This window comes from Sciurus vulgaris (assembly GCF_902686455.1).
Source record: "Sciurus vulgaris genome assembly, chromosome: 6".
Classification (NCBI taxonomy): Eukaryota; Metazoa; Chordata; class Mammalia; order Rodentia; family Sciuridae; genus Sciurus; species Sciurus vulgaris.
In genome coordinates, this window is record NC_136466.1 from 49,465,148 (window position 1) to 49,487,858 (window position 22,711).

General features: G+C 37.8%; 1 protein-coding gene across 1 annotated transcript in view; it reads left to right on the forward strand.

Moving 5' to 3' along the window:
• Nucleotides 1–22,711, forward strand: part of HSD17B4 (hydroxysteroid 17-beta dehydrogenase 4) — a 134,572-nt gene that overhangs the window by 60,314 nt on the left and 51,547 nt on the right. Inside the window, exons 14-16 of the mRNA XM_079145668.1 lie at nucleotides 14,685–14,736; nucleotides 18,538–18,609; nucleotides 20,507–20,610. Of these exons, the coding sequence (XP_079001794.1) occupies nucleotides 14,685–14,736; nucleotides 18,538–18,609; nucleotides 20,507–20,610 (228 nt within the window). The remainder of the gene's footprint in view (nucleotides 1–14,684; nucleotides 14,737–18,537; nucleotides 18,610–20,506; nucleotides 20,611–22,711) is intronic.

The following is a 22,711-nucleotide window of genomic DNA, read 5'->3' on the forward strand; positions in this document are numbered from 1 at the left end:
TTTTTGTGTTTAAGAATGAAAGAGCCAGTTGCGATGGTGCACGCCTTTAATTCCACCAGCTCAGGAGGCTGAGGCAGGAGGATGGGGATTTCAAAGCCAGCCTCAGCAACTCAGCAAGGAGTCAAGTAACTTAGTGAGACCCTGCTCTAAATAAAATATAAAGAGAGCTAGGGATGTGACTCAGTGGTTAAGCCTGGGTTCAATTCCTGGTAACAAAACAAAACAGAACAAAACAAAGAAAACAAGAATATAAGAGAGGAAGAGTTAGTATAAAATGCCAGATAAAAGAAGAAAATAATTATGTGCCCTACAACCCTGGAATAATGTTCTTAATCCTCTTTCTGTCATTTACTTTCTGCTTGAACAAGGGCAAATAACTTCTGTAGGCTTCAGTTTCCTTATCTATAAAATGGATGTGACAATTCTTACCTTATGATATTAGTGAAGAAGCAAGCCAAATAGTTATCTGGGAAAAGAGTATTTGGGGGAGAACAGGCGTAAAAAGGTCCTGAGGTACGTACATACTTGGCTGTGTTTGGAGTAGGAAAGGGGCTAGTATAACTGTTAAATGTACAAGGGGTCACTCTATCCAGGGGTGGTAGAAGAAGAAGGCCTATAGTCATTATGAAGATTTCAGCTTATATTCTGTTTAACAAGGGAGGCTAAGGGTAACCCTTTTAAGAATTGCCATGATCCAGCTATATTCACTCACAGGTTTAATCTCGCTACTGTGTGGAAAAGAGATTGTTTGGGAGCCAAGCATGGAAGCTAAGAAACCACTAGGAGCCTATTGTAGTAATCCGGACAAAATGCTAGATAAGAGGGAAAGGAAAGAGGAGTCTAGGATGAAGGTGTTTGTTCTGGACAGTTGACTTATACCCTCTTCACCCTATAATAAGTACAATGTATAATTAAATGTATAATAATTATATATAAACTATTTAATATGTATAGTAGTTGTATATGACAGTACTGTGTGATTATGCACACATGTACTTACTTATTTTAAGGTGGAGGTGGTCAGGAGTTGGTTTTGGATAAGTTTGAAATGACCGTTACACATTCAACTGAAGAACATAAAAAGGACAGTTTTGAGTATGTAAAGTTTTGAGAAAGGTCTCAGTAGGATGTTTGGCAGATAGGTGATATGTAAAGACTCAAGACTTGTTGAAATCATGTGACGTGTAAGTATAAGTAGAGAGGAGATCTGGAATTGAAAAAAAACTGAAAGAATGAATAAACCATTTCTGTAAGGAAGGAGTAAACACTTATAAGAAAGCTTTTGAAGTAGGATATATTTTAATCTTGGAGTAAGGTTGAGATTGAGGCCAGCAATACTTCTTTCTTTCTTTCTTTTTTTTTATTGTAAACAAATGTGATACATGTTGTTTCTCTGTTTGTACATGGCGTAAAGGCATACCATTTGTGTGATCATAAATTTACATAGGGTAATGTTGTTTGATTCATTCTGTTATTTTTTCCCTTCCCCCCACCCCTCCAACCCCTCTTTTCCCTCTATACAGTCCTTCCTTTCTCCATTCTTACCACCCACTTTATCCCTAACCCTAAACCTAACCCTACCCCTAATGCTAACCCCTCCTACCCCCCTTATATGTCCTTATCCGCTTATCAGCGAGATCATTTGTCCTTTGGTTTTTTGAGATTGGCTTATCTCACTTAGCATGATATTCTCCAATTTCATCCATTTGCCTGCAAATGCCATAATTTTATCATTCTTTATGGCTGAGTAATATTCCATTGTATATATATATACCACAGTTTCTTTATCCATTCATCAATTGAAGGACATCTAGGTTGGTTCCACAATCTGGCTATTGTGAATTGAGCAGCTATGAACATTGATGTGGCTGTATCCCTGGAGTATGCTGATTTTAAGTCCTTTGGGAATAGGCCAAGGAGTGGGGTAGCTGGGTCAAATGGTGGTTCCATTCCAAGTTTTCTAAGGAATCACCACACTGCTTTCCAGAGTGGCTGCACTAATTTGACGTCCCACCAGCGATGTATGAGTGTACCTTTCTCCCCACATCCTCACCAACACCTGTTCTTGCTTGTATTCTTGATAATTGCCATTCTAATTGGGGTGAGATGGAATCTTAGGGTGGTTTTGATTTGCATTTCTCTTATTACTAGAGATGTTGAACATTTTTTCCATGTTTGTTGATTGCTTGTAGATCTTCTGTGAAGTGTCTGTTCATTTCCTTGGCCCATTTGTCAATTGGATTATTTGCATTCTTGGTGTAGAGATTTTGAGTTCTTTGTAGATTCTGGAGATTAGTGCTCTGTCTGAAGTATGATTGGCAAAGATTTTGTCCCACTCTGTAGGCTCTTTCTTCGCATTGCTGATAGTTTCCTTTGCTGAGAGGAAGCTTTTTAGTTTGAATCTATCCCAGTTATTGATTCTTGCTTTTATTTCTTGTGTTATGAGAGTCCTGTTGAGGAAGTCTGATCCTAAGCCAACATGTGGAAGATCTGGAACTACTTTTTCTTCTATAATCTGCAGGGTCTCTGGTCTGATTCCGAGGTCCTTAATCCATTTTGAGTTTAGTTTCCTGTATGGTGAGCGATATGGGTTTAGTTTCATTCTGTTGTATATGGATTTCCAGTTTTCCCAGCACCATTTGTTGAAGAGGCTATCTTTTCTCCATTGCATATTTTTGGCCCCTTTGTCTAGTATGAGAAAATTGTATTTACTTGGGTTTGTGTCTGTGTCCTCTATTGTGTAGCATTGATCTACCTGTCTATTTTGGTACCAATACCATGCTGTTTTTGTTACTATTGCTTTGTAGTAGAGTTGAAGATCTGGTATTGTGATACCCCCTGCTTCGCTCTTTCTACTGAGGATTGCTTTATGTCCTCCTCGTTCAGTTTAGGCAATTCATATGTCTCTAGAAACCTGTTGATGCCTTCAAAATTTTCTATTTTGTTGGAGTATAGATTTTCAAAATAGCTTCTAATTATGTTTTGTATTTCAATTGTGTCTGTTGTGATATTTCCTTGTTCATTCCGAATTTTAGTGATTTAGGTTTTCTCTCATCTTCTGTTTGTTAGTGTGGCTGAAGGTTTATCAATTTTATTTTTTCGAAGAACCAACTATTTATTTTGTCAATTTTTTGTATAGTTTCTTTTGTTTCAATTTTGTTGATTTCAACTCTGATTTTAACTATTTCCTGTCTTCTACTATTTTTGGTGTTGGTCTGTTCTTCTTTCTCTAGGGCTTTGAGCTGTAGTGTTGGGTGGTTTATTTGAGTTTTACTTTTTTTATTGAATGCGCTCCATGAAATAAATTTTCCTCTAAGTACTGCTTTCATAGCATCCCAGAGATTTTGATATGATGTTTCTTTGTTCTCATTGACCTCTAAGAATTTTTAAATTTCCTTCCTAATATCTTCTGTTATCCATTCATCACATAATAGCATATTGTTTAATCTCCAGGTGTTGGAATAGTTTCTGTTTTTTACTCTTTCATTTATTTCTAACTTCAAGCCATTATGATCTGATAGAATACAAGGTAGTGTCTCTATCTTCTTGTATTTGCTAACATTAGCTTTGTGGCAAAAAATATGGTCTATTTTAGAGAAGGATCCATGTGCTGCTGAGAAGAAAGTGTATTCGCTCTTGATTGGATGGTATATTCTATAAATGTCCGTTAAGTCTAAATTATTGATTGTGTCATTGAGATGTATGGTTTCTTTGTTCAATTTTTTTTTGGAAGATCTGACCAGTGGTGAAAGAGGCATGTTAAAATCACTTAGTATTATTGTGTTATGGTCTATTTGGGTTTTGAAATTGAGAAGGATTTGTTTGATATACACGGATGAGCCACTGTTTGGGGCATAGATGTTTATGATTGTTATATCTTGCTGATTTATGCTTCCCTTAAGGAGTATGAAATGTCCTTCTTTATCCCTTCTGACTAACTTCTGCTTGAAGTCCACGTTATCTGAAATGAGGATGGATACTCCGGCTTTTTTGCTGAGTCCATGTGCATGGTATGTTTTTCCCCATCCTTTCACATTTAGTCTATTGGTATCTTTTTTGTGAGGTGAGTCTCTTGCAGGCAACATATTGTTGGATCTTTCTTTTTAATCCAATCTGCCAGTCTATGTCTTTTGATTGATGAATTCAAGCCATTAACATTCAGGGTTATTATTGAGATATGATTTGTATTCCCGGTCATTTGGTTCATTTTTAAAATTTCATTTATTTATTTATTTATTTTGACACAACTTGGTTCCTCCTTTATTTGACAATTCCTTTAGGATAATTCCTCCCTTTGCTGATTTGCTTCTTTGTTTTTCATCTCTTCCTCATAGTATATTTTGCTCAGAATGTTCTGTAATGCTGGCTTTCCTTTTGTAAATTCTTTTAGCTTTTGTTTATCATGGAAGGATTTTATTTCATCGTCAAATTTGAAGGTAAGTTTTGCTGGGTATAAGATTCTTGGTTGGCATCCATTTTCTTTCAGGGCTTGAAAAATGTTGTTCCAGGCCCTTCTAGCTTTTAGGGTCTGGATTGAAATATTTGCTGATATCCATATTGGTTTCTCCCTGAATGTAATTTGGTTCTTTTCTCTCACAGCCTTTAAAATTCTGTCTTTATTTTGTATGTTAGGTATTTTCATTATAATGTGCCTTGGTGTGGGTCTGTTGTAATTTTGTGTAGTTGGAGTCCTAGAAGCTTCTTGTACTTGATTTTCCATTTCATTCTTCAGATTTGGGAAATTTTCTGATATTATTCATTGAATAGATTGTTCATTTCTTTGGTTTGTTTCTCTGTGTCTTCCTCAATACCAATAATTCTTGAATTTGGCCTTTTCATGATATCCCATAGTTCTTGGAGATTCTGTTCATGATTTCTTACCATCTTTTCTTTTTGGTCAACTTTTCAAAATTAAATATTTCGTCTTCTATATCTGAGGATCTGTCTTCTAGGTGTTCTATCCTATTGGTTATGCTTTCTATGGAGTTTTTAATTTGGTTTATTGTTTCCTCAATTTCAAGGATTTCTGGTTTTTTTTTTTTTAATATCTCTAACTCTTTATTGAAATGATCTTTTGCTTTCTGGATTTGCTCTTTTAACTGTCGATTGGTGCGATCATTCAGTGCCTGCATTTGCTCTTTCATCTCATCATTCAATGCCTGCATTTGCTGTTTCATGTCATCGTTTGCTTCTCTGATCATTTCAATTATGTACATTCTGAACTCCCTTTCTGTCATTTCTTCTGCCATGCTGTCATTGGATTTTATTGATGTAGCATCTAGATTTGTTTTGGGCATTTTCTTCCCTTATTTTCTGATATTGTTCAGGTATCAGTGGACTGCTAAGATATTGCAGATTTCCTCTATTGACTTATAATGTCGGTGAAGATTTCTAGTATATCCCCTCTTAGCCTTCAGTAGCCTGAAGTCTTGGAGGAAGTTGATAATGTGGTGCTCCACAAGGAAGCTGCCTCTTTAGGGGTGGTGACCTTCAGGTGGGGTATATTTCCTGCTAGTGGGCAGAGGTGCCTCCACTTGTTGATGAATGGTCATCCAAAGGGGAACTAGACTGTGGGCTGATGCAAGGCCTATTTGGGCCTGTGTCTCTGATTTTACCATCCTTGTGGGAAAACCTCACCCAGCAGGGAAGACTCACCCGGTGGGGAGGTCTCGCTGGTCAGTTCCCCTCCTAGAGGTTCCCCTCAATCCACAACTACTGCCTGGGCTGGGCTGCCTTCCTCTGCAATGTTCCCAGGGGCCTGGTTCTACCTCCTGGGCCTGGGAGCTTCATCCTTCGCAGACGAGTTTCCTTAGGCTTCCTCTCCTCAGAGAATCTGCCTGCAGTCCTGGCACCTTTGCCCCGCCCCTAAGCGTGTCTCTGTGGGGCTCTTCCACCAAGAAGCCTCCTAAGTCCTGGGACCCTGCTCTGCACCTAATCGCCTGGCTATGCGGCCCCTCCTCTGAGCAGCCACCTGGATTCCCGTATAGTTGCTCTGAGTCCCAGTGACGTGCCGCACGCCTCTTCCTCTGGGCAGCCGCCCGGTGTTCCGGTGCTGTTGCTAGGAGTCCAAGCAACTCACTGTGAGCCTCCTCCTCCTGCCAACCGCCCGTAGCCCTGGGTAGTTACTCCGAGTCCAAGGGCCCCCCCGCGCTCCTCCTCCTCCTCCTCTGGGTAGCCCCCCAGGTGTTCAGGAGCAGTAGCTCTGAGACCACATGACCCACTGTGCTCCTCCTCCGGGCAGCCCCCCCGTGTTCTGGAGCGATCGCTTTGAGTTCAAACAACTCACCACTCGCCTCGTCCTCTGGGCAGCCGCCCATAGCCCTGGTGCAGTCACTCCGAGTCCAAGTGACCAGCCGCACTCCTCCTCCTCCTCCGGGCAGCCCCCCCTGGTGTTCAGGAGCGGTCGCTCTGAGTCCAAGCGACCTGCCTTACACCTCCTCCTCCGGGCAGCCGCCTGGAGCTCTGGTGCAGCCACTCCGAGGCCAAGCGACCTGCCGAACTCCTCCTCTGGGCAGCCCCCCAGTGTTCAGGAGCGATCGCTTTGAGTCCAAACAACTCACCACTCGCCCACTCCTCTGGGCAGCTGCCCATAGCCCTGGTGCAGCCACTCCGAGTCCAAGTGACCTGCCACACTCTTCCTTCTCCTCCGGGCAGCCTCCCGTTGTTCTGGAGCGATCGCTCTGAGTCCAATCAGCTCGCCGCGCAGCTCCTCCTCTGGGCAGCTGCCCGTAGCCCCAGTGGTTGCTCCGAGTCCAAGCGCTGTGCTGAGCGGCCTCCTCTACGATGCTCCCAGTTGTCCGAGTTCACTGCTCCAGGCGGGGAGGGGTGTCTCGTTGGGCAACTCTACTTCACAAAGTTCCCTGTATTCCGGGACTACCGCACCATCCGGGACGCGTCCCCAACGGAAGAGACTCACCGAGCAGCTTTGAGTTGGTCTGAAGTCTCTCAGTATCTCCTCTTTTGAATCCTTAGTCCTGGAGCAACACGAAATGCAGCCACCCTCTAGGCCGCCATCTTGACACCCCCCCCAGCAATAGTTCTTGAGTCATAGAGCTCTGAGAAAATTTCTGTGATTGGTTGGATTGATTAGCCCATCGCCCATGGGTATCCCCTCTGAATAGATGGGAAACTTAATATAGTATTCGATAAAGTTCAGAGGAAGGCCAGAAATATGTGCTGTGCAGTTCGCTATTTTAGTTACTCTCCCATGGTGTTTATAGCACACTGTTTTTCTGCTTGGATAACATAAGTACAAAAAATTAAAACGTATTTCAGAACTCCCCCACAGAGTTGGAAATCATAAATGGTGTTCATATTCTGTGACTAGGAATGAAAACCATCTTGGGGGGGAACCAAGATGGTGGTCTAGAGGGAGGCTGCATTCCTTGTTGCTCTACAACGCCGGATTCAAGCAGAGGATATCTGTTTCTCGGTGAGGCAGTTTTTGCTGCATATCGATCCCCTGCTCTTTACCCCATTTGTCTGCTGTGATCACCTGCAATCTGCCAACATATCGACGCCTTTTTTGAGAGCAGATTGCTCACTGTCAGGCGTTTGTCATCCGCCATTTGCCTGCCTCTCGCCTATCCATCGCCTGCCTTACCCCTATCCATCACCCAACGCTCGAGGTTCACCTCCCGATCGTCCGACAGCTGCCAGTAGATTGACCACAGACAGCCAGTGGAGAACCAGCTGCCTGATGCTGCCTGGAAGTTCACTGGTACAGTACTTGGCGGTTTGATTATACGTGGCTGCTGCCATTTTGAGACAACAGCTGGGCCCTGTAGGACCCCTGGCCGGACTGACTGAGTCCCGTCTCCAGGATCCCTCAGCCCAACCGATGGCTCCCTGCCTCTGGGGCCCTCACATCAACTGACTGCTCCCTGCAGCCAGGACCTCCAGACCAACTGATTGTGCCCTATCACTGGGAACCCAGACCAACTGATTGCACCTGGTCTCCTGGATCCCACAACCACACCAAACACATCTGACCTCCAGGACCGTTGCCGGACCAACTGCATCTGTCTCCAGGACCTCCAGCTGACCATGTCCACCCCTGAGCTGCAGCTCCCCATTTGCCAACACATTTCAAAGCCAGAGCAGCCATCTTGGATAATCCTGGAAGCCGTAGCTCCGATCTTCGGGTGGGGCAAATCCCATCTGGAGATGCCTGCTAGAGGCTTGAAGGTCATTATCAGGTACCTCTCATACATCAGGCTACTGAACCCTGGGAGGTTTCATTAGCATATGACTATTATATAGTAGATTTTCTTTCTTCTCCTTTTTCTAAAAAAAAATTTAAGTTTTTATTTCTTTACGTTTCTTGCTTTCTTTTCCTTCTGTTTACCTGTTCCCTCAGAGTTGCTTTCTCCCTTATTTACATGATGTTATTGTCCCCATAGGGGCTATTTTGTCTAGGATTGCATAGTGTCTGATTTGGGTACTGCTAATATTGATCTCCCCTTAAAGAAAGGGTTTTGGAAACCTATAGGGCCACTATAAGCCTATAGGGGGAAATCTGCAATACCTCAGATCTGCAGCGCTAGAGGGGAAGACACATGAACAACATGAAAAAACAAGGGAAGAAAATGATCCAAACAAATCTAGATTCTATAGTAATAGAATCCAATGACAGTATGTTAGAAGAAATATTAGAAAAGGACTTCAGATTATACATGATTAAGATGATTCACGAAGCAAAGGATGAGATAAGAGAGCAAATGCAGGCAATGAATGATAATACCAATAAGCTGAAAGAGCACCTGCAGGAAGCAAACCAAACGGAAATCCTTGAAATGAAGGAGCCAATAAACCAAATAAAAAACTCAATGGAAAGCATCACCAACAGACTAGACCACTTGGAAGAGAGAACTTCAGACAATGAAGACAAAATATTTAATCTTGAAAATAAAGTTGCCCAAACAGAGAAGATGGTAAGAAATCATGAAGAGAATCTCCAAGAACTATGGGACATCATGAAAAGACCAAATTTAAGAATTATTGGGATTGAGGAAGGCACAGAGATACAAACCAAAGGAATGAACAACCTATTCAATGAAATAATATCAGAAAATTTCCCAAACCTGAAGAATGAAATGGAAAATCAAATACAAGAGGCATACAGAACACTAAATGCACAGAATCACAACAGATCCACACCAAGGCACATTATAATGAAAATGCCTAACATTCAAAATAAAGATAGGATTTTGAAGACCGCGAGAGAAAAGCATCAGATTACATATGGGGGAGACCAATACGGATAGCAGCCGACTTCTCAACCCAGACTCTAAAAGCTAGAAGGGCCTGGAGCAACATATTTCAAGCTCTGAAAGAACATGGTTGCCAACCAAGAATCCTATACCCAGCAAAACTAACCTTCAGATTTGAAGATGAAATAAAATCCTTCCATGATAAATAAAAGTTAAAAGAATTTACAAATAGAAGGCCTGCCCTACAGAATGTTCTCAACAAAATATTCCATGAGGAAGGAATGAAAAACAAAAATGGAGGTCAGCAAAGGGAGGAACTACCTTAGAGGAAAACCACTCAAAGGAGAAACCAAGCCAACTTAAAAACCAAAAATAAGCCAAATGACTGGGAATACAAATCATTTCTCAATAAGAACCTGAACGTTAATGGCCTAAATTCATTAATCAAAAGACATAGACTGGCAGAATGGATTAAAAAGAAAGATACAACAATATGCTGCCTGCAAGAGACTCATCTCATAGAAAAAGACATCCACAGACTAAAGGTGAAAGGATGGGAAAAAACCTACCACGCACGTGGACCCAGTAAAAAAGTGAGGGTTTCCATCCTTATATCAGATAAAGTGGCCTTTAAGCCAAAGTTAGTCAGAAGGGATCACGAAGGACATTTCATACTGCTTAAGGGAACCATAAATCAGGAAGACATAACGATAGTAAATATTTATGCCCCAAACAATGGTGCATCCCCGTACATCAAACAAATCCTTCTCAATTTCAAGAATCACATAGACCACAACACAATAATTCTGGGCGACTTTAACGCACCGCTGTCACCACTAGATAGATCTGCCAAACAAAATCCAACCAAAGAAACCATAGAACTCAATAATACAATCAATAAGCTAGACTTAATAGACATATATAGAATATTCCATCCATCAATGAGCGGATACACTTTCTTCTTAGCAGCACATGGAATCTTCTCGAAAATAGACCATGTGTTATGCCACAAAGCAGCCCGTAGGAAATGCAAAAAAATAGAGATACTGCCTTGTGTTCTATCAGATCATAATGGACTGAGAGTAGAAATCAATGACAAAGTAAAAAAAAAAAATTACTCCAACATTTGGAGACTAAATAATATGCTATTGAATGAAACATGGATAACAAAAAACATCAGGGAGGAGATTAAAAAATTCTTAGAGGTCAATGAGAATGATGATACAACATATCAAAATCTCTGGGACACTATGAAAGCGGTACTAAGAGGAAAATTCATTGCATGGAGCGCATTCCAGAAAAGAATGAAAAGTCAACAATTAAATGACCTAACATTACAGCTCAAAGCCCTAGAAAAAGAAGAACAGAATAACAGCAAAAGTAGTAGAAGACAGGAAATAATTAAAATCAGAGCTGAAATCAATGAAATTGAAACAAAAGAAACTATTCAAAAAATTGACATAACAAAAAGTTGGTTCTTTGAAAAAGTAAACGAAATAGATAAACCTTTAGCCACACTAACAAAGAGAAGGTGAGAGAAGACTCAAATTACTAAAATACATGATGCAAAAGGAAATATCACAACAGACACCACTGAGATACAGAACATAATGAGAAGCTACTTTGAAAATCTGTATTCCAACAAAATAGAAAGTACCGAAGACATTGACAAATTTCTAGAGACATATGCTCCTCCCAAACTGAACCAGAAGGACATACAGGATTTAAACAGATCAATATCAAGCAATGAAATAGAAGAAGCCATTAAAAACCTACCATCCAAGAAAAGCCCAGGACCAGACAGATTCTCAGCCGAGTTCTACAAGACCTTCAAAGAAGAACTCATTCCAATACTTCTCAAAGTATTCCAGGAAATAGAAAAGGAGTGTACCCTACCAAACTCATTCTATGAAGCTAATATCACCCTCATACCCAAACCAGGAAAAGACACATCTTGGAAAGAAAATTTTAGACCAATATCCTTGATGAATATAGATGCTAAGATCCTTAACAAAATATTGGCAAACCGTATCCAAAAACATATTAAGAAAATTGTGTACCACGATCAAGTGGGGTTCATTCCTGGAATGCAAGGATGGTTTAACATCCGTAAATCAATAAACGTAATTCATCATGTCAATAGACTTAAGGATAAGAATCATATGGTTATTTCAATTGACAGAAAAAGCATTTGACAATATACAACACCCCTTCATGCTGAAAACACTAGAAAAAAATAGGGATAGTAGGAACATACCTGAACATTGTAAAGGCTATTTATGCTAAGCCCATGGCCAACATCATTCTTAATGGAGAAAAACTGAAACCATTCCCTTTAAAAACGGGAACAAGACAGGGATGTCCTCTTTCACCACTTCTATTCAACATTATCCTCGAAACTCTAGCCAGAGCAATTAGGCAGAGTAAAGAAATTAAAGGGATATGAATAGGAAAAGAGGAACTTAAGCTGTTACTATTTGCGGATGACATGATTCTATATTTAGAGGATCCAAAAACCTCCTCCAGAAACCTTCTAGACCTCATCAATGCATTCAGCAAAATAGCAGCCTATAAAATCAACATGCATAAATCTAAAGCATTTTTATACGCAAGCGATGAAACAGCTGAAGGGGAAATGAGGAAAACAACTCCATTTGCAATAGCCTCAAAAAAAAAAAAATACTTGGGTATCAATCTAACCAAAGAGGTAAAAGATCTCTACAATGAAAACTATAAAACACTGAAGAAAGAAATTAAGGAAGACCTTAGAAGATGGAAAGATCTCCCATGTTCTTGGATAGGCAGAATTAATATTGTCAAAATGGCCATACTACCAAAAGTGCTATACAGATTCAATGCAATTCCAATTAAAATCCCAATGATGTACCTCACAGAAATAGAGCAAGCAATCATGAAATTCATCTGGAAGAATAAGAAACCCAGAATAGCTAAAGGAATCCTTAGCAGGAAGAATGAAACAGGAGGTATCGCAATACCAGAACTGCAACTATACTACAAAGCAATAGTAACAAAAATAGCATAGTATTGGCACCAAAATAGACAGGTAGATCAATGGTACAGAATAGAGGACACGGACACAAACCCAAATAAATACAATTTTCTCATACTAGACAAAGGTGCCAAAAATATGCAATGGAGAAAAGATAGCCTCTTCAACAAAAGGTGCTGGGAAAACTGGAAATCTATATGCAACAGAATGAAACTAAACCTTTATCTCTCATCCTGCACAAAACTCAACACACAATGGATCAAGGACCTTGAAATCAGACCAGAGACCCTGCATCTTACAGAAGAAAAAGTAGGTCCAAATCTTTACCTTGTTGGCTTAGGATTAGACTTTCTTAACAGGACTCCCATAGCACAAGAAATAAAAGCAAGAATCAATAACTGGGGTAGATTCAAACCAAGTAGCTTCCTCTCAGCAAAGGAAACTATCAGCAATGCGAAGAGAGAGCCTACAGAGTGGGAGGATATCTTTGCCTCTCATACTTCAGATAGAGCACTAATTTCCAGAATCTATAAAGAACTCAAAAAATCTACACTAAGAATACAAATAACCCAATCAACAAATGGGCTAAGGAAATAAACAGACACTTCACAGAAGAAGATGTACAAGCAATCAACAGATATATGAAAAAATGTTCAGCATCTTTAGTAATAAGAGAAACGCAAATCAAAACTACACTAAGATTCCATCTCACCCCAATTAGAATGGCGATTATCAAGAACACAAGCAACAATAGGTGTTGGCGAGGATGTGGGGAAAAAGGCACACTCATACATTGCTGGTGGGTTTGCAAATTAGTGCAGCCACTCTGGAAAGCAGTGTGGAGATTCCTTAGAAAACTTGGAATGGACCTACCATTTGACCCAGCTATCCCACTCCTCGGCCTATACCCAAAGGACTTAAAATCAGCCTACTACAGAGATACAGCCACATCAATGTTCATAGCGGCTCAATTCACAATAGCCAGACTGTGGAACCAACCTAGATGCCCTTCAGTTGATGAATGGATAAAGAAACTGTGGTATATATATATATATATATATATATATATATATACAGTGGAATATTACTCAGTCATAAAGAATGATAAAGTTATGGCATTTGCAGTCAAATGGATGAAATTGGAGAATATCATGTTAAGTGAGATAAGCCAATCTCAAAAATTCAAAAGAGGAATGATCTCACTGATAAGCGAATGATGACACTTAAATGGGGGGTGGGAGTGGGATAAGAATTGAGGAAGGAAGCACTGTGTAGAGGGAAAAGAGAGGTGAGAGGGGTGGGGGGAAGGAAAAAAATAATGGAATGAATCAAACATCATTACTCTATGTAAATTTATGAATATGCAAATGGTGTGCTGTTACTCCATGTACAAACAGAAATAATATGTATCCCATTTTTTTACAATAAAAATAAATTAAAAAAAAATAGAAAACCGTCTTGGAATTTGAATCCCAGTCTTCCCAACCTTTAGTTATCAGACTATATGACACAGTGAGACAGGTAGTCCTTCATTTATTTTCCATTTTTTTTCTTCCTTCTGAATTTTGGGGACTGGAAGACTGCCCCACTGCAGTGTCTTGTAGTGATTTGGGTGTAAGGGTCAGTTTTTGCTTTTCCTACATAAGATGGTTTTTTTGCTTTGATAAATTGAGGCTGTCACTGTTAATTTACATAGTGCCATTAGTATCTATTTTTTGTACATAATTTATGAAATAATGATAAAAAGGGAAGGTTGACATTGATGGTTTTAAGGTTTATTTTTGTGTTTTAGTTGAATCATTTCTGTTTGGTATGTGTGACCTGAATTCACTTTACTAGCACTGGCCCTTTTGTTCATTTTTGCTCAACAGATACTTACTGAACACTTAATGCATTCCAGGCACTGTTACAAACACTGGGAATAAAGCCTACTTTAGTGTCTCTTTTGGCAAATAATCCATAATTATCAATCAACAAGGATTCATGCATGTCAAGAAAGAACACAAATATATTTTCTTTGCTCCACTAGTGGTGATGTCTTTAGGTTGGGGACTGATTATATCTGAATCACATGATTAAGAAGTAGAAGCCAGACTGAGAATATGGGAGGAGTACTGATTGGAACATGTGGACAGTAAAATGTCACTTGTTGTTTTTTTGTTTTTTTTTTTTGGGGGGTGGTACCAGGAATTGAACTCAGGGTTACTCAACCACTGAGCCATATCCTCAACTTTATTTTGTATTTTATTTTAGAGACAGGGTCTCACTGAGTTTCTTAGCGCCTTGCTTCTGTTGAGACTGTCTGTGAACTCATGATCCTCCTGCTCAGCCTTCTGAGCCTCTGGGATTACAGGTGTGCACCACCACACCTGGCTACAATGTCACTTGGGATAAGTAGTATCTATAGGCAGAACCTAATGGACAAGGCAATTGCTAATAAAATTTTACTCATCCTAACATAGGTTCTTCATGGGGAGCAATACTTGGAGTTATATAAACCACTTCCTAGATCAGGTGAGTTCCTTATACACTAATTCATAAAATTCTAATTAACATTCCAAATTGTGCCATTGTGTCAAACTGACATACAGTTACCCAGTGAAACATATCAGAAATTACTATGTTCATGTAAACCATTAAAGTCGATTGATGTTAACTAGTCTAGTATGTGTTTTGGTTACCATAAACTTTGTCCATTTATAGTATTATAATTAATATGCAATACTACCAATTTTTCTTTTGTTGTATGAACCATTAACAATTGAAAAGAATATTTGTGTGTGTTCTAAATTTTGAGATTGTGTGTACAATTAGTTGTGATTCATACAATTATAGTTTTTCGTTCTGAGATATTTATCGATAATGATTTTCATAAAGCAAACAATGTTAAATATGGGTTTTTAAATAACTTTTTTCCTACTTTTTCCAGAAGAATCATTTAATAATCATTTTTTCTTTTCTCTATTATTTCTTGCTTGTTCACCAAAGTTTTTCTTTTTATTCTTTCACTATAATTTGATACATTTGTTTTTGTTTCTTTGAATGTCAGAATGTTGTCTATTTATATGCTGGCCTCATACACAAAGGAGTGTTTAGCATTTCACATTATATAATGTTGGGGTCAGCAAGTAGTTAGAATTCTTCTTTAATTTTTTTCATAAAATTTCGTATTTAAAAAGTTCATGGACTGGGGTTGTAGGTCAGTGGTAGAGTGTTTGCCTGGCATGTGTGAGGCACTGGGTTTGATCCTCAGCACCACATTAAAAAAAAAAGAAAATTAAAGGTATTGTGTCCATCTACAACTGAAAAAAATTTTTAAAAAGTTCTTGAAATTTTTTATTGTTTAAGATGGACTAGCTTTATTTTAGTGTAAGTATAGTATAAAATTTCAAATAGCTTGTTTTCATCTGAGATAGCGCAGAGTTGTGGTGGTTGTGCATTCCTCAGATATCTGTTGGGTACCTACCATGTGCAAGGCATAGTATTTAGTTATTAGGTAATTTTCTGACCTGGTTGCATATCAAAACTACTTTAGTTATTATATCATGCTACCTTTTATTTTTAGTAAAGATGGATTCTGGACTCATCCTGGAGATATTGTGTGTGGTATATTGTGGATGGTATGGTGGTATTATCTAGTGGCATAGAAATTTCCTTGTGGTTTTATTTTTTTTTTTTATTTTTCTTTTTTTAGCTGTAGGAGGACACAGTGCTTTTATTTTATTTTTTTATTTTTACATGGTGCTGAGGATTGAACCCTGTGCCTTACACATGCTAGGCGAGTGCTCTACCACTGAGCTACAATCCCAGCCCTCCTTGTTTTTCTTACGCAGCTAGCCTAATGTGTTCATTTGGGAACCATTGTTATTAGGATAATAGAATGTATTCAGTTGTGCTTTTAAGGATTTTAAAATATGAAGAGAGAGATTGGACATAAGCTGTAAAATGATTACAACTGCCCAGTGATATGAATAGGAAGGTATGGATAATACTTTTTTAAACTTCTCACCTACTTAGCCTCAAGTTGTTCCTCATGATTTTTTTCTTCTGTAGTGCATATAAGAGCATATATGCATTTTATTACATAGTTTTAAAGTTTACTCTCTAGTAAGTGTGAAAATTGGAAATTCAAGATACCTGTGGTTTGGAACTTTTTTAAACTGTAGATAACCAAGGGCATGTCTTCTATATAATTATAGTCTATACATAAAACATACCAATTGATGAGTCATGGTGTCACAAGCATCAGAAGTTTGATGTCATCATCTCTTAATTGCTAATTTGTTAACTGCAGTGGTACTGTTTATGAGCCGACTTACCCCTCATTGTGGTAAAAAAAAAAAAAAAAAAAAAAAAAAAAAAAAAGTAACCATTAGATAGAGCAGAAGAAACCTGACGAAAACACTGTTTTCCTTCGTGAATCAGAACATGTTCTATCCAGCCTATACTGGTCTCTCAAGTCTTGGAGTTCAAGAGTTTGATCTTTATTATGTTTTTATAAGACATCCTTGTTAGACATTTGTTTCTCAATATGACTTCTATTATTATTAGTGCAAAACAAACTTTCATGTGGAAAGTGAGATCGATAATGTTACCAGCCTTGATTCTCTAATAGAGAATATATAACTGTTAAATATCAGTATGCATAAAAGTACTTTTGAACAGTTAAGCATTATGTAAATATAATCATTATAAATTTCCAAAACAGAATTTCAGAAAGCTTTGGTTTTGTTAGTGTACTGTGAACCTTTTCTCTTAAATATTCTTTTAACTAGACTTTTACCAAATTATAAAGTAATATATACTTATAATAGAAAATTTGGAAACTAAAGAAAGGTAGATAAAAGAATCAGTTGTCTAGAATTATTCACTTTTAATATTTATTAGGTACTCATTTGAGCAGGCATTCTGCTAAGTGTTGGTAATGTAACTATGAAAAAAATGTTATCCTTGCTTATGCAGAGCTCAGAGTATCTGGTAGATGGTAATAGGCATTGATAAGCATTGTAAAATACCTTATAATGGGAGGAGTGCAGAAGGGAAGCTTCTAACCTGGAACTTAACTTGGGGTTGGGGAAAGCTTCTTGGTGGAAATGAACTCTAGGTTGAAATCTGAAGGTTGAATTAGGATTTAACCACGTAAAGAGGAGATTGGAAAACATTTCAGGCCAAGGAAGAAATACTATGTGTAGAGGTTTGGAAGTGAGAAAAAGCACTGGTTGTTAATGGAACTGAAAGTAGTTCAAGAAAGTTGGGGAGAGTAGCAAGATTATGAGAGTAGAGATCTAGGAAGGATTTTGGAAGGTTAGGTTAAGAAGTTTGAAGTTTATTATAAAGGCAATAAATAGCTATTGAAGGACTTTAAACAAGAGTTATATGAACAGATTTAGATTTTAGGAAGCATCACCTTGACTTATCTTTGTAATGCCTCACTTTTCTTTAATCATCTTTCACATGTGGATAGTTGCCAAGTTATTTGATTCTCTATCTTAAATACATCTGGAATTCTTCTATTCCTGTCTTCCTCCACTTCTACTTTTTCTTCACTTTGTTCTTCTCTCACCTTCTGTTTTCTCTTTACCTCCATTCTTGTTTCCCACAGGCCTCACTGCAGCCAAAATGTTATTTCTAAAATGCAAATGTGTTTGCTGCTTCCCTGTTTGAAACCCCAAATGACTTATCTGTAGACATCAGGATGAAGTTGGAAATTTTTAGTGTGACCAGGCTTCTACTAATTTCTGCATAACTTAATCTTGTCATGTGCTTATTTTCTGTGAGTCAAGGATGATACTCTAGTTTGTGGTTTGGCAATTGGATGATTCATTCCATTCATTCATAAAGAACAAAAGAGAAAAGCAGGTTTTAAGAGAAAGATGAGTTCACTCTTGAATAATGATTATCAGAATACTACCAGTTAAATGAAAGAATAGGGAGTCTTAGAACAGAGTAATTAGAAGGCAATAATGTCTTATTAAAACTACTAGAGATTTGAGAAAGAATGGGGTAAATGGTATTGGTGCTCAACAAATGTTTGTTAGATGACAGAAAAGAGACCAGGAGGAGTAGTTGACATTGAAAATGGTTACTTTTTAAAAATCTAGTTTATTCGAAATATTAATGTCTCACATTTAGAAATTCAGGCATTCTGGATTATGTCAATTTTTATTTCTAATGAGTTCAGGAAGATTACTTCAAATCATAGTTTTTGAGCTTTGCTGAAATTACAGTAGAAACTGTGTTAAACCACTTAATGTTTTAATGTAATAATTTGTGGTCTTCAGAACATCTATTTATTTATTTTACTTTTCATTTTAGGAAAATTAAGATGTGAAGCAGTTGTTGCTGACGTCCTAGATAAAGGATCTGGCGTAGTAATTCTTATGGATGGTAACTCACTTATAGTTCTCATAATATTGTTAGAGTGGTAACCTTTATATGTAATATAATGCCTCAATACAGAAATGGATTAATAAGTTTGTGTTTATTAACAAAGCAAGATTAGCTCTTTAAGAAAAGAGAGAAGGAGGGGAAAAGGAAGTAGAATGGGGCTAGGTCAGGGAGGGTGGGGCTTTTTTTAAACAACATAACCAAAGCCTATGAAAATATGGCTTGGATATAAATCATAGAGGAGAATTATGCTTGCAGTATGTTTTTGGCAGAATAAATATTAGCTCTCAGTTAATAAGCTGCATTATAGATACTCTTTTCTGTGTTAGCTATTTTGAACTTGTAGTATATTTGACCATGGTATCATTCTTCCAAGTGATGGTTAGGTTCCTAGGCTTGTGCGTTTAAGCCTGTAGAGTTCATAATGTATTTAAACATCATGGCCACATTTTATGTGCAGTAGGAAAAAAATTATAGTAGTTTAATAAATGTTGAATAGTAATTAAACATATGCTAAAGACACATTGCCTGAATTTTATTTTAAAGTTCAAGAAGAAGAGAAATATTTATTGTCAAAAAATAAAGAATAGTGGAACATTTGATATTTCTTGATATTTAGAATATAGGCCCTCTTGTTTTTGTCATAAATAGGATGCTCCTTTATTTATCATGGGATTTCATCCTGATAAATCCACTGTTAAGGTGAAAATACCTTAAATCAAACATGCATTTAAATACTCTAACCTGCTGAACATCATAGCACAGGAATACAGAACACTGTGAAGTATTGGTTTTTACCCTTGTCATCACATGACTGACTAGTTGCAGTGGCTCCCTGCTGCCCAGCATTACTAGTAATTGTCATACTACATATTGCTAGCCTGGGGAAAAATCAAAATTCAAAATATGAAGTACAATTTCTACTGAATATGTATAGCATTTGTACTATTGTAAAGTTGAAAAATTGTAAGTTGAACCATTGTATTAGTTGGGGACCACCTGTACTGTATGTGCTGTTACAGAATGTGTGTTGTTTTTACTTAATATTTTTTGATGCTTTTAAATATTATGTATGTTTTCTTGCCTTTTTTCCTCCTGTTTTTCCTCTCTCTTCTATTATAGGTTTTTGTATGTAATTTTGGATGTCGGCTGACATTTGGCTAAAATAGTCCTTGTTTTCTTTACCCATTGTACCAAATGTAATATACCATAAAACAAAAATCATGCAGTAACCTCACTTTAAACTTTACTATTCTTTCTTGATGTACTCCATTTATTAAACTGTATTTGGCAAAATGGGTCACAGTATACTAGAAATTGTAAATATAGTTTAGGTGAAATTAGGAATTTGCTTACTCATATCATTTATTTATGGATTTGTTAGTTAATTGAATGAACTTTATTTAGGTATCTTTTTTGTACCAGGTACTATTATAATTTCTGGGAATAAAATGGTGAGCATCATAGCCAGGACCCTGTCTGCTTGTGTCTTTATGCCTTTATTTCTAACTTACTTTCTCTTTTTTATGCCATACTTTTCTTGAGTATTTTGGCAGAAAGTTTGAAAGTCTGAGTGTGGTTACTTGCATTTTCTAGTGGAATTGTTTGAAAGTTTTGTGATAGAAAATAATTAAAATATGAGTGGCAGTTGGAGGTTTAAGAAGTGAAAGAAACTTCTATTTCATAGGTTAGAAAAGATTTGTGAAACTTTTCTCTCTGCCTTTTAGAGACCAGTAATAAATGCATTAAAATGAGAGCTTTGAAATCCAAGCTAGGTCATTTGTAACTTTTGGAACCTTTTCATAATTGGCTCTTGTTTTGAAATTTAATGGAATTGTTCAACATCTTGGGTAATAAGTTATATTTTTTGGTAACTTTTTTTTCCTTTTATTTACAGTCTATTCTTATTCTGGGAAGGAACTTATATGCTATAACCAGTTCTCTCTCTTTCTTGTTGGCTCTGGGGGGTTTGGAGGAAAACGGACATCAGAAAAACTCAAGGTAAGGCATGGCTTTTGTTTCATTGATACATATTTGTATATCTTTGTGGGGCACATTATGGTCATGCAACACATGTATAATCATCAAACCCAGGGTAATAAATGTTTCCATCTCTTCAAATATTCATCATTTTTATGTGTTGGAAATTTTATACTCTTCTAGTTATTTTGAAATGTATCAGATTATTTTAAACCTGTAGATATTCTACTGTTCTAAAGAAGAACCAGAACTAATTCTGGCACTGTTTTATTGACCCTTAATGAACTTCTTCCCATTCTCCCTCCCTCCTGTCCTTCCCATTGTTTTTTTTTTTTTTTAATCTTTGTAGTTATACATGGACAGCATGCCTTTATTTTATTTGTCTATTTTTATGTGGCTTTAGGGATTGAACCCAGTATCTATCCCATATTTTCTTTATCCATTCATCCATTGCAGTTGATCACTTTTGCCTTTCTTTGGTGTTTTCATCTCCTTTGGATATACACCCTTTATTGGAATTGCTGGATCATATTGGAGTTCTATTTTTATTTATTATTATTATTTTTGTACTGAGAACTTAACCCAGGGCTACTTTATCACTGAGCTACATCTCCAGTTCTTTTTTAAAAAAAATTAAGATGCTGATGCTGACCTCCACTTGTGACCATCCTGCTTCAGCCTCTGGGATTTCAGACCTACACCAGTGTGGTTGGCCTATGTTTTAGTCAACATTTTTGCTGCTGTGCCTAAAAAACCTGACAAGAACATTTTTAGAGGAAAAAGTTTATTTGGGGGCTCATGGTTTCAGAGGTCACAGTCCATAGACAGCTGGCTCCATTCCTTGGGCTCCAGGTGAGGCAGAACATCATGGTGGAAGACAGTGGCAGAGGGCAGTGGCTCACATGATCAGAAAGCAGAGAGAGACTAAGCTCAGCTCACCATATATATGCTCCAAAAGCATACCCCCAGTGACCCACCTCCTCCAGCTAAACTGCAATTACTACTCAGTTAATCCCTATCAGGGGATTAATTCACTGACTGGATTAAGGCTCTTATACCCCAATCATTTCTCTTCTAAACCATCTTGCATTGTCTCACACCTCAGCTTCTGGGGGACACCTAATATCTAACCATGACAGTTTATTTTTAGTTTTTAGTACTGGCTGTACCAAATTATATTCTGCACCAACAGTGTGTTAAGAATTCCCCTTTCCCACACCCTCTTAAGCAGTTGTTATTTTTGGTGTTTTTGATGATAGCTATTCTTTTTTTTTTTTTTTTCCCACATTTTAATTGGTGCATTCTAATTGTACACAATGGGGGAATTTTACTGCATATTCATACACACACACAATATAACAGCATAATTTGGCCAATATCCCTCCCCAGTATATTCCCCATCTTTCCCCTCTTCCCACACCCTGGTCCTTTTCTATTCTTCTGATCTTCCTTTGATTTTCCTGAGATTCCTCCCAACCTTTCTTTTTTTTTTTTTTTTTTTTTTACTTTTTTTTTTTATTGTAAACAAATGGGATACATGTTGTTTCTTTATTTGTACATGGCGTAAAGGCATACCATTTGTGTAATCATAAATTTACATAGAGTAATGTTGTTATGCTGTTTGATTCATTGTTATTTTTTCCCTTCCCCACACCCCTCCCACCCCTCTTTACCCTCTCTACAGTACTTCCTTCCTCCATACTTGCCTCCCTCCCTAACCCTAACTCTAACCCTAACACTAACCCTTCCCTCCCCCCCCCATTACGTGTCATCCTCCACTTATTAGCGATATCATTCGTCCTTTGGCTTTTTGAGATCGGCCTATCTCACTTAGCATGATATTCTCCAATTTCCTCCATTTGCCTGCAAATGCCATAATTTTATTATTCTTTATGGCTGAGTAATATTCCATTGTGTATATATACCACAGTTTCTTTATCCACTCATCAATTGAAGGGCATCTAGGTTGGTTCCACAGTCTGGCTATTGTGAATTGAGCTGCTATGAATATTGATGTGGCTGTATCTCTGTAGTATGCTGATTTTAAGTCCTTTGGGTATAGGCCAAGGAGTGGGATAGCTGGGTCAAATGGAGGGTGCATTCCAAGTTTTCTAAGGAATCT